The sequence below is a fragment of the Vombatus ursinus genome, unplaced genomic scaffold (genome assembly GCF_900497805.2).
Source record: "Vombatus ursinus unplaced genomic scaffold, bare-nosed wombat genome assembly UNPS02014789.1, whole genome shotgun sequence".
NCBI lineage: Eukaryota > Metazoa > Chordata > Mammalia > Diprotodontia > Vombatidae > Vombatus > Vombatus ursinus.
The window spans coordinates 17716712-17734425 of record NW_020954567.1 but is presented as its reverse complement, the minus strand read 5'-3'; the positions used below and the strand labels follow the sequence as shown (position 1 = coordinate 17734425).

Below are 17714 nucleotides of genomic sequence, written 5' to 3'. Positions count from 1 at the left end.
GGCTAAATGCCTAGCTTTATGGCTGCTGGGACCTACCGCATCCAAGGAATTGAACCCTATCATTTAACGAAGAAAAATAGTTAACCAAAATTAATTAAAATGAAGATGCTGACAGTTTGTAGTCATTGAAGAACTAGAACTAGAACTTTATGATATCCATTTTTTTTGCTTGCCAGAGGGTTTCAAAGATAAGCTAAAATAAAGAATCTTTTAATAGATCTATTAGTTTTTCATTAATATCCTATTTCATTAATATCCTACGATCATGATAAAAAAAAATTCCATCATCAATGGAGCTAAAAACTTTTGATCTGAGCTAAGATAATGGAATTACATTATGTCTTTCACTATGATACAATATCACGTTGGCAAGTACCCTCTCAAGCTTAGATAATAAAATGGCTACTCTTTACTCAAGTAAGATCCCTTGCTTTGGATTACTGGCCCCATCTATACTAAGTAAACTTGGTTTGAGGACCCATGAAAAAGGAAAAAAAATAGTTATCACAAGCACATTTGATAGGGTAGGGAGAATAAAATATTACTTCTTATGATATGATAGTGAAATCACTTGATTGATACCTGTTCACTCTTTTAAAGTACATATGTAAACAATGATCATTTGTTTGTCTAGGTGATGTTACAAATAACTAGATGAAGTTAGCTGTAAAGCAAATTCCCTCCCACAAAACAAAAGAAAGTACTAGTTGAGACAGCTCTTTAAAATAGGGTGTATTCCTGGTTTAGATAGCTCAGGATTATTTTTATGGATTTTCACTGTCATTATTAAATGGCATCTTAATTCCCTGTCAGAACTATATATAATTGAAATTATAAGAAACTTTTAAAAAATTGCATTACTGATTACTCAGGTTTCCAAAAAATTTAAGATCGAAAAGGGCAGTATCAACCATTTTCATCAATGACAACAGCTAACATTCATAAAGTGCTTTAAAGTTTACAAAAGCTTTACATCCATTATTTCATCTGATTACAAATGAGAATGTTCCAGTTTATTTTTACTATAATCAGTTAGCTAACAAGCATTGTATTAAATGCTTACTATTTGTCAGGTCAGCTAGATGGCTCAGTGGATAAAGCACAGGGCTGAGAATCAGGAAGACCTGAGTTCAAATCTGGCTTCAGATACTAACTAGCTGTGTGACCCTAGGGGCAAGTCACTTAACCTCTTTTTGCCTTAATCCACTGGAGAAGGAAATGGCAAATCACAATATCTTTGCCAAGGAAACCCCATGGATGGTACTGGTGTGCTTCATGACCACAGGGTCACAAAGAGAGGGACGTGACTGAACAATTGAACAACAATGTGTCAGGTCTGTGCTAAGTGATAGAACCAGAAAGAAGAGCAAAAATATGGCCACTTCTCTCAAGGATCTTACATTCTAATGGTGGAGACAACATGCAAATAACTATGACTATTCAAGATGTGCAGTATAAATGGAAAGCAACAGAAGGTGGGAGAATGAGACACATGATCTTTGAAATGACTAAGTAAACACAAATTCCAAATTAACGAGAATATATTACTTTTTCATGGTAATTTTAATGCCATTTCTTCAACAGTAAAAATATTTCTTAGCAGAGTTTAGTGTTCCATTTTTAAAGATATATTTAATAACAATCCTATTTTAAAAGGAACAGTGAAGGTCTTAATAAAGGTATTAATCTGCTTCATGAGTATCAAATATTATATACCAGGAACATCTATTTTCTTCTCTATAAAGAGATATATTATTCCTGAGTCACATGACTAACAAAACTGAAGATTAGACATTTTCTTTAGTCACTATTAATTCTCAAAAAACCCCAAAGGAGGGATTACAAGTCATAGGCAGAGCAATTACAGCTGAATCCACAGGACAAAAAAGTTAATGAGTCTTAACAAGGTAATTGCTTAGGAATCAACAGTTGAAAATGCTAATCTATAATGCCCTCTCTTAATGGCCCTTCCCCTATCAGCCTCCATATTCCAAAAAGGCACATTTTCAACCCAGAGGCATATGCTTTGGGACGCACTAAGGGATTTTCTTTCTCTTATAGAAACTGTCAGAACACCCACCCATGTCCTTCTTCCAGCACCTTGCTGCAACTACCCGCAAGTCTCGGGTCAAACAATAAAGAAAAGATAAGTCCTGTAGTCTCTCAGTAACAGATAGAGTGACAAGTGAATGGAGGAGGTGGAAAAAGGAAAGGAAAGAAATGATAGAATGAAAGGTAGAGGTCTGCCATACAGTGGAGGCAGGGTCCCATTAAAGAACACACCCACTGCAGAAATTATATTCTATAATGGGAAATGTGAACTAATGGGTCTAATATTGAACGAGTTGGTATAGAAGTAGATTATTTCCTCTGAGAGAATGTTGTGCTTCTACAGACAACATCCTGCCCCAAGAAAAGGAAAATGTTAAGCTCCTAGGGGCAACTGGATACCCAGAAAGGTGAACAGAGAAGCAGCCTTTGGACCCACATAATTGATTACATGGTAAATTGGAAAGAGTATAATTGAGTGTGTGTGTGTGTGTGTGTTGTGTGTGTGTGTGTGTGTGTGTGTGTGTGTGTGTGTGTGTGTAGGGACAGGAATAAAACTGGACCACAGGATTTGGGACATATGGAAATTTCTGTCTCTAGTGCCATTAGGCAATGCCTATAGCTGAATTAGATCCCTCATAAAGAGGTGCTTCTGAGAGTAAAGTACAACAAAAAAAAGGGGGCAAGATCTAACAAGGCAATAACACAGAAATTGGCTAGAAGAGGGTATTCAAACTTAATACTTCAGAAACTGAATTCCATGAGAAAGAGACAGGCTAAAGAAGGAATAAATAAGCATTCACACCAAGAATCAAAGAATAAAAGTCAGAATATACATAAAAAAGGGAATTAATGAAGAGAACAAGATAAAGAAATTCTTCTTGGAAAAAGACATAAAAGAAAAAAGCTAACAAATAAAAGAAGTTGGAGAGAAATAATAGGAGATGGAGAAAAATTTTTGAACAAACCATTTAACTGAGAAAGGAAAAGAGGGGAAGAACTGGATTATAAGTAAAGAAATCCTTAGAAAAAGACACAGAAGAAAAAACAAACAAAAGAAGTTGTAGGGAAGGACAGGAGGTAAGGAGGTGATTTGGAATAAACCATGTACCTGAGAAGGGGTGGGATGAGAAAAAAGGGAGAAGAATTAGATTACTAAGTGAAGAAAGAAAAATAAAATAAATCAATACATTAAGTATAACTAGAGAAAAAGCTAAGGCTAAGGCTAAGGTTGGGAACAAGGAAGCCTAGAGGAAAAGGACTGCCTTACAGTAGATGAAGAAAAATAACTGAAGGGTAAAAGAATTGACTTCAATGAGGAACAACAACAACAAAATTCTAATTGAGGAAAAAAATAGTAATTGAGGAATTACACAAATGGAAGAAAATATAAAACTATTATAGCATTAAATGTAACTAGATTAAAAAATCCAGTGAAATGAGAAGGGCAGATTGAATAAGAAAACAAAATACCACTCTCTGTTGCTTACTAAAAACATATTTAATAACCAAAAACATACATGAAATAAAAATGAGACCCTTCAATAAAATTTACTGTGCATCAGTTGAATAAACAAAGAAACCAAGAGTTATAATCATTGTAATCAGACAAAGCCAAAACAACTCAATACCAATATTGAACTTTTATATTCCAAATGGCAGTGTCTGAACTCATAAAGGAAAACTTAACTGTACTATAAGAAGACAAACATAGTAAGACAATAACTAGAGACTTTAATGTTTATTTCTCAGTGAAAAATTTAACATAAATGTAAGTAAAAGGAAAATAAAAAACTGGACAAATTACTAGAGAAATTAGAATTAAAAGACTTATAGCAATTTCTAAAAGGTTCATTATAAAATGTTATCTTCTTTAGTATCATATGGCAGTTTCGCAAATACTGATCACATATCAAGGTCCAGAGATATTGCAAATAAATATAACATGGCAGAAATACTACATGCAACTTTTAAAAATCATAAAATGATAAAAATAATAATCAATTCGGAAAGAACAAACAAAATACATGGATCTAAATGAAGACAATAATAAAATCCCAAATAAGGAATAAGTCAAAGAATAGCACATAGAAACAATAATTATGTGAAAGAAGATGGTAACAATGAAATAACATACCAAAATTTATGAAATGTAGCTAAAGTAATCCTTAGTGGAAAAATACATACATTAGCAAAACATAAAAGGGATGATTAATGAACTGAATATGCATTTTTAAAAAATTAGAAGCCAAAACAATAAACTATCTCAAAATAAGCACAAGAGAAAATCTCAAAAAGTAGAGATACAAACTGAAAAACAAAAAGACTATACTGATAAAACTAAAATGTAATTCTTTGAAAAGACTAGCAAAAATGATAAACCTTTAACCAGCAATATTTTCAAAAAGGCAGAAAATAAAAAAAAAATAGCAAATGAATAAAGTTAAACAACAAAACCCAAGGAAATAAAAAGAATAATCAGAACACGGCACAGTTATATCGCAATGAAAGATGGAATTACCCTCAAAATTATAAAATACTCCATGTAGCATAACACCAAATAGAAATCTAAAATAATCCAATCTCAGAAAAAGAAAGAACTACCTATAAAGTAACTACCTGGTTCTGATGGATCTAGAGGACAATACTATCAAAATTTCAAAGAACAATTAACACCAATACTACACAAATTATTCTCAAAAATTTAGAAAGTACTCTAACAAATTCCCTTTATGAGACAAAACACAATAATAACTATAAAAATCACACAATAAAAACTAGTAAATGTTTTCCTCTGTTTACCAGCTTACCCAGTTTGACTGCGCCATCTGGTGGGTATTCAGGAAACTGACCCTCAGAGGGGACACTCACAGTTCTCCGTAGGCATCTCCCTTTGGTAGAATCTGTCTGCTGCTCCTGTCCCCCCTCCACTGGTATCTAGGTTAAACAACAAAAAGGACACTTAATGGTGGATCGTATTTAACTACATCATAACTAAACAAAATCATCATTAAAGAAAGTGGAGTACTCAGAAAGATCAGTAGAAAAAATGTAGCATGGTTTAATAAGTAAGGTCACACAACATTGTGGGTTCATTTTTCAGAGGTTTATGTAGGAAGGAAGAGTATTCCACATAAGGAAAATTAAGTATGTAAACACACACATGCACACATACATACACTCTTTTATCCCATGGCCTACAAATATTCAGAAAAGTAAAAAAAGCATAATTTTCCAGAAAAACCATAGCATTTCCAAAACAATATCATATTTTAGAGAGGAGAGTGGGTATCCTTGCTTTACTCCCATATTTATTGAGAAATAGGTTCTATGTAAATCTGTTATATGTGATATTTTCATGACATTAAAAATGGTCTGCTATATTTATGATATAAAGAGTTTTAAGCATAAATGAGTGTTGTACTTTGTCAAGGGCTTTTACTACATCTATTAAGATATTCTTGTAGTTTTGGACATTTGGTTTTTAATATGAATATTTATGTTGATTATTTTCTTGATATTGAACCATTCTTGTTCCCCTGGTATAAATCCAATATGATCATAATAAATGATTTCTTGGATAGACCATCGTAGTCTGTTTAACAAGATTTTGTTTAAAAATTGCAAATCAATATTCACTAATGATATTGGTCTATAATTTTCCTTTTGTGTTTTATCTTTCTTTGGTTTAGTTATTAGTACTACATTTGTGTCATAAAGGGATTCTGGTAGGGTGCTCTCTTTCTAAATTTAATAGAATTCTCTTGGGAATCTATCAGGACTAGGAGTTTTTTTTGTTTTGGGGAGGGGGTAAAGGAGTTGGGGAGTGGTAAGAATAGTTCCCTTAAAATTAGCTCTATTTCTTTTTCTAAGATTGGGTTATATATCTACTTGGTCTTCTGTCAGTTTGTATATTTTATATTTTGAGAGCACTCCTAATTTCTTTTGTGTTCTCAGTTCTGTTATCCTATAATTGGGTATAATAGGTACTGATTATTTGTTATATTTCTTCTGGTTTTACTGTGGTTTCACTTTGTTCATTTACTATTTTATTAATGTGACTATTTGTTCACTTGTTTTATTTAGAATGGCTAAAGAGTTATTGGTTTTATTAGTCTTCCAAAGAACCAGCTTTTAAGTTTCATTTATGATTTCTATAGTCTTTTGGTTTCCAGTTTATTTCTCCTCTAATTTTTAATATCTATTCATTTCTGTTTATTTTATGTTTGTTATTTGTTGTCTTTCTAATTATTTTAAATGCCTATTTAATTAATTACTTCTCTCTTTTTCTATTTTTAATGCATGTTTATAAGGATATGATTTTTCCCACTGAGAACTTTAGTTGCAACCCCAAATTTTGGTGCATATTTTATAATTATAATTTTCTTTCACATACTTACTGTTTCTTTGATTTGTTGCCCACTTTCATGGAAATTTAGATACCACTTAAAACTTTGTGAAACATCCCATATATATAATACCAATTGACAAGGGAGAGTAGCTCCTGTTTCTGGATGACAATGTACTTGATTGTATCAAGGCTTGGGACACTATAAGATCTCATCAATGAGATACACAATCACTCAAACAAATGAAAAGATTAGTCTAGCCATCAATGCTGGAAAACCAAAGTAGCTCAAGAAGGCATACTGCCCATAATACGACAAGCAGTCAGGCATGCAAACCACCAAGCTGCACGGCAGAAGGCACAATAAGCCAGGCCTAGAATAGGAAGAGGAGATAAAGGAGGAACAAACTGAGGAGTGAGTGAAATGATCTCAATCTTCTTGTGACCATAAAAGCCCCATTTTTAATATCAGCTATATTGCTGCTGTAATTCTGTGAATACCATAATATTAAAAAAAAATAAAAATTGACCTGAAAGGCAATGGGAAAATACATCATATAGGTTTAGATAAATCTCAGGATATTACCTGTGGCAGCTTCACCAGAAATGGTATAAAGAAACATCATCAAGAGACATGTATGACCAGAAATAGAGGTAGGCCAAGAGGGAGAGGTTAACAGATGGACAGTGTAAGACAGACAGCTAGGTAGGCAGATGTGTGTGTGTTTTCAACTAAATGGCAAGACTAATTTTTTTTTTTTTGGTAAGGCAATTGGGGTTAAGTGACTTGTCCAGGGTCACACAGCTAGTAAGTGTCAAGTGTCTGGTCTGAGGCTGGATTTGAACTCAGGTCTTCCTGACTCCAGGTCTGGTTCTCCATCCATTGCACCACCTAGCTGCCCCAAGACTACTATTTTGAACCCAGTTAAGTCATATGACTGGGGCAGCTAGGTGGCACAGTAGAAAGAATGCCTCGCCTGGCATCAGGAAGAGTCATCTTTGTAAGTTTAAATCTGGGATGAGGGGATGAGGGGATGAGGGGAAAAGGTTATGCAGGGCGTTGACCACCAGAGGATTTTGTATTTGGTCCTGGAAGTGATAGGGAGTCAATGAAGTTTATTGAATATGTCGGTGATATGGTCTGACCTGTGCTTTATGAAGAACACTTTAAGAACTGAATGCAAAAGTCAAAATGGGTACACAATTTTGAGATAAAGGTTGATACTACAAGCAAACTGGGAGAGCAAGGAATACTTTACCTGTCAGATTTATGGAGAACGAAAGAATTTATGACCAAATAAGAGGTAGAGAACATTATGAAATGAAAAATGGATAATTTTGATTACATTAAATTGAAAAGTCTTTGCACAAAGCCAACGCAACCAAGATTAGGAGGGAAGCAGAAAAATGGGAAAGAATTTTTACAACCAGTATCTCTGATAAAGGCCACATTTCCAAAATATATAGAGAACTAAGTCAAACTTATAAGAATACAAATCATTTTCTAATTGACAAATAGTCAAAGGATATGAACAGGCAGTTTTCAGAAGAAAAAATTAAAGCCACCCATAATCATATGAAAAAATGCTCTAAATCTCTATTGATTAGAGAAATGAAAATCAAAATGACTCTGAGATATCACATCACACCTAGCTAACCCAATAAAACAGGAAAATGATAAATGTTGGAGAAGATGTGGAAAAATTGGAACATTAATGTATTGCTGGTGGAGTTGTGAACTGACCCAACCATTCTGGAGAGCAATTTGGAACTATGCTCAAAGGGCTATAAAAATGTGCATATGCTTTGACCCAGCAATACCACTTCTAGGGCTATATCCCAAAGAGATCATAAATATGGGAAAAGGACTCACATGTACAAAAATATTTATAGCAGCTCTTTTTGTGGTGGCAAAGAATTGGAAATTGAGGGGATGCCCATCAATTGGGGAATGGCTGAACAAGATGTAGTATACAATTGTAATGGAATACTATTGTGCTATAAGAAATGATGAGCAGGTAAACTTCAGAAAAACCTGGTAAGACTTGTATGGACTGATGCTGAGTGAAACGAGCAGAACCAGGAGAACACTGTCCACGGTAACAGCTACATTATGTGATGACTGACTTTGCTAGACTTAGCTCTTCTCAGCAATGCAAGGATCTAAGACATCTCCAAAAGTCTCATGATAGGGGCAGGTAGGTGGCAAAATGGATAGAGCTCCGGCCTTGGAGTCAGGAGCACCTGAGTTCAAATCTGGCCTCGCTTGACACTTACTAGCTGCATGACCCTGTGCAAGTCACTTAACCCTGATTGCCTCACCTAAAAGCAAAAAGTCTCATGATAGAAAATGATATCCACATCCAGAGAAAGAACTATAGAGTCTGAATGCAGATTGAAACATACAATTTGCTCTTTTTTCTTCTGTTTTGTTTTATTTCTTCTTTCTTGTGTTTCCTCCTATTGGTTCTAATTCTTCTTTACAACACGACTAATGTGAAAATATGTTTAATAGGAGTGTTTATATAGAGCCTATATCAGATTGCATGTCATCTTGGGGAGGGAGGAGGGAATATTTAGAACTCAAAAGCTTATGGAAGTGAATGTTGAAAAACAAAAATAAATTAATTAATTAAAAAAATAATAACTGAATGCAAGACGACTGGAGTAGGGAAGAGACTTAAGGCAGGCAGACAAACCAGCAGGCTACTTCTATATTTGAGACATGAGATGACAAGTACTTGCACCTGGGAAGGGTAGTGTCAGATAAGAGAACAGCAAATATATAACAGAATATATATAATGTAATATGATAGAATATACTGTACTATAACATAATATAACACAACATAACACAGTACAATATAAAAGACAACTTATATATAAGAAATATATAAGTTGAATCAATAGGACTTGACAACAAAATGTATACATGTGGTGAGCGTGAGGAGTCAAGGACAACCCCAAGGTCGGGAGCCTGGGTGACTGGAAGGATGATGGTGCCCTCAACAATAACGGGAAACGTTGGGAAGAAGGAGGCCTGAAGGAAAAGACAATGAGTTCAGGTGGAGCATATTGAGTTTAAGGTATCTCTGTGCATTGCCTCCACTTCCTTTAGGCTCACTCAGTTCTCAGCCCCTTACTGTCCGACTTCTGGCTTCATCCTTCAGCCAAAACTGTTGTCTCCAAAGTCACCACCAATGAGACCTTAATTGCCAATCATATAGCCTTATCTCAATCCTCATCTTTCTTGATTTCTTTGCTACATTTAGCTGTCGAACTCTAGAAATTCCCTTCTTTCTACCCTCTCCTTCTGATTTGTGGGTGTTCATGACACTGGTATTTCTTGATTCTACTCTTGTTTGATTAATCCTTGTTAGTTTCCTCTGCTGGTTCTTCATCCATATCCTGTACATTACCTGTGGGTATATCCCAAGTGTCTGCCTTCAGCTCTCACTTTTGCTCTCTCTACATTCTCTCCTATAGGTTCAGTTATCATCTTTATACAAATAACTCAGATGTATATATCCAACCTTACTTTCTCTCCTGAGCTACAATTACATTATCACCAACTCCCTACTGGACATTTAGAACTGGATTCTCCTAGACCTCTTAAAGCCAACACCTTGAAAATAAAAATTTTCTTTCCCCCAAAACACATCCCTCTTCTAAAATTCTTAGGTTTTTTTTTTTTGGTCTCATCAGCCTTCAAATCACCCATGTTAAAAACCATAAACTCATAGTCAACTCCTTACTTTCCCTCACCATATATATTCAATCAGTTGCCAAGTCTTATGATTCAACCTCTACAACACCTCTCCCATCTACATATATTTTACTACTCACATGGATGACCACTATCTTAGTTCAGGCCCTTATCACCTCTCACCTTTCACTACTGAAATACCCTCTTCACTGGTTTCGCTGCCTCATTTTTTCCTTCTCCAATTCATCCTCCACCCAGCCAGTCATATTCCCAAAGCAGAGGTATGATGTTACTCTTCCATTCCAGAAGTTCTAGTACCAGCCTCTAAGATCAATAAAAGCTCTTCTGTTTGGCATTTAAGTTTCTCCCAACGTTCCTCCTGTTCAGGATGTGCAGCATTCTATCTCTCATTTCCATGTCTTCATTCATCCTCTCCTATGCCTGCCATGGCTTCCTACTTGTTTCTGTCTCTTAGAATTGTTAGTTTCCTTTAGAGCCCAGCCTAGCACCACTCTGAGTAAGCTTGTGTAGGGAAGGGACTGTTTAATTTTGATCTTTGTATGTCTAGAGCCTGGCAATGTGCCTGGCACAGAGGAGACCCTTCATCAAGGCTCACTGGTTGATGGATTGATAAAAGGCAGTTCAGTGCTCTCTTATGATCTCTTTACAGCTTGTGGGCAGCAGCTCCCTATTAGGCATCTGATCCTGTTCTGTCCTTTTAAAATCCAAGTATTATTCTGTATTTGTCACAGAAAGCAAAAAGAGAAGCAAAATAAGACTTGGGTAGCTCTCCCTTCTGCCAATCGCCATTATCATCATCCTATGTGATGAAAAGTCTCTATTTTTGCCCAAAATAGCAAAAATCAAACAAAACTACTTTTGTGCTGCCCTTTACCAACTCTACTCATTTGGAGCTCTAAAGCTCCTGATAAAGCTCTTACAGGACCATGGCATTTCCATATTCATCATGTTATCAGACTTTGCTTCTATCTTCTCCACATACCTTTTTTAAAATCAGGACTAGTCAATGAGTTCCTTTGTTCCACATAGATCTCTTTGTACAACCACCTGCTTTTTCTACTCATCAGAATTATTTTCCCCATGGTATCGTCAGAATTTTTTTCTTGAAAACATCTCATTACTCTTGTGCTAACTTTTCTTGGAAATTTTTAGTCCATGGGATTCCATACCTATCTTCATAGCCCTTTGAAATCTGCTCTTCCAAAATTTTTTAAAGAGAGGCAAGTGAAGTCAAAACAGGGTTCATATGCTGGCAGACCAGGAAGGGATCCAAGCAGCAGAGGCCATGATAAGGACAAAGGACATCTTCAGAAATCAGGTAATGGGAAAAGTAGGTCAGGAGAATGATAGCAGAGAAGGGAATTTTTGGAGTTCAACAGGTGATTTTGAGTGTCACAGCACATTGCAGCTATTTCTTTGGACTTCCATATTTCAACAAAGAAGGCAGCCTGTCAGTGTAAGCTGAAACCAACATATCTATGTTTTAGCTCACACAAGGAAAAGCATAAAGTCTAACCTGAGATACATGGGGAATATGAACAGGGAAATAAGGGAAGAGAAGAAACACATACAAATCATAATCACTAGAGAGGCAAGAATATGACAAGATCTCTGCAGAACTCAGATATATTTATGATTCAGTCACAAAAAAACCACCCATGCCTGGACGAGATGACCTTCAGACCATGCAGGAGAAGAAAAGAGATGGATGTGTCAGTGGGAGACAACCCACTTAATACAGTGCCCAGGATCTCACTACTTCTCCTAGCTTGACACCAGAATAGCTAGTGGTTTATCCTACATGATTGGGATTTTACAGAGATGGTAGGTGTCTCCTGACAGTATCCATATATGGCTAATTCAGAATTAGCCATGTTAGAGGAAAAAAGGTGGACAAAGATTGCCTACTATGTTTGGATTTTCATCTGAGTGTAAACACTGCCCTTCAAAGCAAGATGGATATTCCAAACATCGATTATTGTTTTCTATGCATGTAATAGGATGAGGGTCAATTTGTTTTCAGTAGGAGCTTCCCATTTAGCAGTTATAAAATTCCAAACAGAAGCCGAGTTTATATTAATAGAAAATGAATCAAATTTATCTTTGTCAAAATGACCTGCGGATGTAAAGCCAGGGGAGAGAAATTCATAAATCCAGATTTCTTTTGCTTTTTTAAATTGGCTTGGTCCCTGCCAGATATTTCAGTCCTTCTAATTCTTTTAACTTTAATCTGATTGGCCATACATCCCTTTATCTTTCAAAGAGAAAGTAGGATTCAGAAATCTCAAACACTCCACCCTCCCCACCTCAACCCCCACACTCTCTTTGGACTGGGATGGTGCCAGGCCAGCTGGGGCCTTTTCTGGCATTCAGGCAGTGAAACATATTCAATCACACATGGGCATTGTCTATTTGGCTCAATTTGTTAAGCCAATGAGTCATTTCTCAAGGTGATAATCTTGGCAGGCTCTTCTTTATGTATACTGCCTGGATTTACTCTTCTGCTATATTCACAAATTGATAATTGGTGTATTTAACACTCCTACCATGTATATACCCCAAACAGACTTTTTTCCACATCTAACAAGAAACATGCAGTGTAAGAGAACATTAAAAGATGCCACATACTGACTTAATACCCGGGTGGTGCTGCAGACTCATATAATCCTCCCACATTCCAACCGTATGCCTAGCTAAAGATTCATTTTAAATCCTAACAGAATCTTTTTAATTGATCTAATGCAGTAATAAGCACCCCACGATTACTTGATTAGGGCTTAAAACACTTGTTAGATCATTTTAGCTAGAAATTTTTTAACTCTTTATTTCAAGGGATTCCAAACCTTGCAAACACAAAATCTTAAGAGTAAGATTTCTATTTCTGATGATATCCACAGGTAGGTGGAAGAGGGCTGACAGCATCTCTTGGAACCTCTGTACATAATGGATTTCTATCATTTTTCCTGTAGGCCTAAAGGAAGTCAGTCAGGATTTTAAAAAAAAAATGATCAGAACACCAAACTTGTCATTCCAGAAGCAGCCATAGCAATGGCTTCACATACTGCTTTGCCAAAAGAGACTTAACCTATTTTTCCAAATATAGAACGGGCAGAATGTATCCTTCTGTGTCAGTGCATTCAACTTTTTTTCAATTCACTTTTATCACTTGGGCGAAGTTTGTTTGCAACATTCTTATGTGTCTAAAGATATTCTAAGTACCAAGTTGGACGATATTAAGACTTCCACTCCTGAGCAAACAGAACCACAGAATTGAAGGGAACTTTAGAGATCATTTGTCTAACCCTTACCTTAACAAGACCACCCTCTACAACTTAACCTCCATCTGCCTCACTTTCTTCAATTACAAAATGGGGTTAATAACACCTACTTCACAGGGTGAGCATGAGGATCAAATGAGGTATTTGTAAAAGCGCTTAGCATAGTATCTGACACACAGTTGGCACCATATAAACGTTTATTCCCTTCCTTTCCCTTTTCTTACAGCATACCTGAGAAGTAGTTTCTAGCCTAGACATGGAGACCTCTCCTAAGGAGGAACCTGCTACTTCCCTAGGCAGCCCATTCCATTGTGGGACACTCTGATGGTCAGAACCTTTTTCTTCCATTGGAACTGCAGCTGCCTCATCACCACTCCCACCTTTGGATCCCAAGCTCTGCATCCCTGGAGGGCAAACAGGACAACTCTAATGCTCTTCCAGAAGTAATGAAACATAGCTATCTTGTTCTCTTTAAGACTTCTCTTCTCCAGCTAAGAAAACCAAGTTCCTACAACTAATGTTTGTATTGCAATGTTTGTATTTTTCACTCTCCTCATGCTGGTAGCTCTTCTCTAGATGTACTCAGGTCATCAATGGCTCTCCAAAAACGTGGTGGCCAAAAACTGAACTCAATCCAGATATGGTTTGACTAACGCAGAGCAGAGAAGTGCTCTTACCTCCCTCTTTCTAGATTTATTTCATGCAGCCCAACAACACAAAACTTTTCCTAGATGCTTTGTCACATTGTTCCCTTATATTGAGACTATAATCTGAAAAATATCTGGGGGCTCTCGCAGATTAACTCTTATTTAGCTATCCCTTTCCTTATCTTGTATTGATAGAATTGTTTTTAAAATTCATCTCACAAGTTGTCCATTTCAACTGTTGAGTTTTTCCAGATCCTCACTCTGTTTCCCAAAGTGTTAACTATTTTTCTCAGCTTTGTGTCATGTGAAAATTTGATAAGCAAACTCTCCATACCTTCATCTAAGTCATTGAAAAGAGGTTTTAGGGGATATGACAATTTACTGAAAGATTCCACTAGAGACCTCTTTCCAAGCTGACATGAGTCTGTGGAAATCCACTCTTTGTAGCTGATAATTCAAACAGTGCCAAATCAAATCAACCTCTGATCCAGGGCCTTTCTTGATTTTCCTGCCCCCAAATGATTTGGCACTTTCTTTGCTTATATTTTGTACTTATTTACCTGAACATATAGTGTCCCCCAATGAGAATGTAGGCTCCTTGAAGTTGGGAATGTTTCATTTTTGTCTCTGTATCCTTGGTGTCCAGTACAGATGACCAGACTATAGTAGGTGCTTAACAGGTCCTTTATAAATTAAACTTAACTGATTTATCTTTCCCTTGTCTATGAGGACAGCCATCATTTGCTTAGCTGAAATTAAGGTATACTACTGTCTATCAAAATTTTATATACCAGTCTAGGAATCCAACTCTGCCAGGCAGCTAGTTTGGTCAGTGAATCCAGCACAGAGACTATAGCCAGGAAGACCTGAGTTCAAATCTGGCCTTAGACATTTGTTAGCTGTGTGACTCCCCCTGCCCAAAGTCATGTGTAACCTCCATCTGCCTCAGTTTCCTCAACTGAAAAATGGGATTAATAAAAATACCTACCTCCCAGAATTGTTGTTAAGGTAATGAGATAATACTTGTAAAAAATGCTTAGCACAATGCCTGGCACATAGTAGGTATTCCTTCCTTCTGACCTATTTATCAGACCATTTCAATTTTCAGGGCCTGTTTCCTCAGCTTATAAAATAAAGGGTTTAGATTTGATGGTCCTCAAGGTATTTTACAGCTCTAAATCTTTTATATATATATATATATATATATATATATATATATATATATATATATGTATAAATTATCAGAAGCGATTTGGCTTTTTATTTTATTTTATTTTATGTTTTAGTTAGGCAATGGGGTTAAGTGCCTTGCCCAGGGTCACAGAGCTAGTGTTATATGTCTGAGGCCGCATTTGAACTCAGGTCCTCCTGAATCCAGGGCCGGTGCTCTATCCACTGCACCACCTAGCTGCCCGCCATATATATTTTTTAAAATTAGATTCATCTGACATTCTCGACTATCTTTTAGTTATTACTACTTCCCTTTCTCAAAAGCTAACAAACTACACCTTTACATTCTAGAATTCAGCAAGGAATAAAAATCAAGCTCACTAGCCCAGAATCTAAAGAGTCCCTCCTATTACTTCCCCCCATACCCCTCCTTTTTTTTTTAAAAATCAATACTTCTACACATTTCTAATTTTGTGGTACATCTCCTTTTATGTCAGTGTGTCACTTCTTTTGTAGCCTAGGATACAGCTCACTTGGTTAACTGAATTCACTAAGGATAACTACGTTCTCTCTGAGCACTCCCTCACTTACCTTTGGTATCAACAACCTGACACAGCACAACATAAGGCGAGATGGTAAGGAAAAGAGATTCTTGCCCAAATTTATGTTAAAGACCTATAAGGACCTTGGGGAAATGGGCAGTTAGAGACCATTAAGTTTCATAGTAGGCATGTCCAGTACTTGAAGTCACCTTACCACATAAAAGGAAATTCCTCAATGTGGTATAATGGAAAGAGCAATGGATTTAGAGTCAGAGAAACCAGGTTCAAAATGAACCTCTGCTACTTTCTATCTGTGTGAGCACAGGAATGTCATTGCCACTGAGGACAATATATAGATGAGTTCCCTCATCTATAAAAGGAGGGGGGCAGACTAGATGACCCCAGAGGTCTCTGCCAGGTTTAAATCTGTGATCCTTTGACTTTATCTATAATTTAATTAAAACATAGTCAGTTCCAAATACTTAGGGACCAAATTTTCTAAGAATCTGTATTATCAAAATTTTTGTTTGGTCTTTAGCTCACCTGTCTTTAGGCTAATTTTTATATTACCTCCTATGGGAGAAGTGAGATAGGGCAAAAAGAAAGAGTATCAGTCCATTTTAAGGCTTCTCAGCAACTGTGATGAAGAGCTAAAGGAATAAGCACTATGGTATTAATTAGGCCATATTATTTACAGGTGAAAGGGACTCAAGCTATCAGTTAGCCAATTACCTACATTTTATAGAAGGAAACTGAGGCCCATAGAAGTAGAGGAAATGGCCCACGGTTACAGGTAGTAAGTGGCTGGGCCAATATTCCAACTTCAGTTGGCCAAATCCTCATCCAGTGTACTTTCAACTACAACAGTCTGGTTAAAATCAAGTTTTGATATTATAACTACAAATTACTAAAATATAGTAAACCACTCCTCTCGACTGCTACAGATTATAACTGGAAGTTGCTTATCCCAATATTTATTCAGAATATTTGCTGCAGGACTTCATGGTGTACAGAAATAGCTGCATGAATGTTTGAGTAGAAAAGTATTAGTGAAAATGTAGATAAAATAAAGGTGGAAAATTAAGAGATTTATTCTTAATAGGGAAAAAAAACAGCTGAGGGAAAAAACTAACTCAACTAGGAATATTCTCTTACAGAATTCACTAATCTGAGGGTTTTAGGTAGGCATCAGCCTTGCAAAGTATTCATACAGTAAGGGAAGATTCAATCAATAAGCATTTATTAAGTGTATACTGTCTGCAAGCACTGGGGATACAAAGAAAAGGCAAAAAACGGTCCCTGTCCTCAAGGGATTAACATTCTAATGGGGTTACAACATGTATGTGTGTGTGTGTGTGTGTGTGTGTGTGTGTGTGTAAATGTATGTGTGTTTATAGTCACACACAGGATGCACATAGAGTAGACAGAAGGTAACCTGAGAAGGAAAGGCTCGAGTAGGTAGGGGGACTGGGAAAGATCTCCTGCAAGATGGCATTTGAGCTGAGTCTTGAAGGTAGCATGGGATTCTAAAAGATGGAGGTGAAGATATAATGTTTAATCATTTTAGACAAAAACAACCCCCAACTATCAGGAAAAAAAATAATCAATTTTCAAGGGAAAATAACCAGCACCAAAAAGTTATATGTTCCAATATTTAACACTGCCTAATGAACAAACAGGTTGGTTTTATTTTTGTTAAAGTGTGTTATAAATCATGCAATAAGTACTTACCAGCTCTTTGCTCTTCCTCCTCCCCCCATCAAACTATTTCTGAAAATGTCTTTTTTTAATTTTTTAGGTTCACTCTATTTTTGCCTACAACTCAGACATCATTACTTTTCCCATCTTCTTCACTTAATGAAGGAGAACCCTTTCTACCAGCTCCTCTCTTTGTGAAGAGTCTTGTGAAGGAAATGGAAATGACTGTTGAGTATTATTAATTTGTATTTATCA

General features: G+C 36.2%; 1 protein-coding gene across 4 annotated transcripts in view; it reads right to left on the bottom strand.

Moving 5' to 3' along the window:
- RASAL2 (RAS protein activator like 2) overlaps positions 1 to 17714 on the bottom strand; it is a 332591-nt gene that overhangs the window by 151195 nt on the left and 163682 nt on the right. For all 4 annotated transcript variants that reach the window (XM_027868393.1, XM_027868395.1, XM_027868391.1 and 1 more), the window contains exon 3: positions 4860 to 4986. In XM_027868393.1, coding sequence (XP_027724194.1) covers positions 4860 to 4986 — 127 coding nt within the window. The remainder of the gene's footprint in view (positions 1 to 4859; positions 4987 to 17714) is intronic.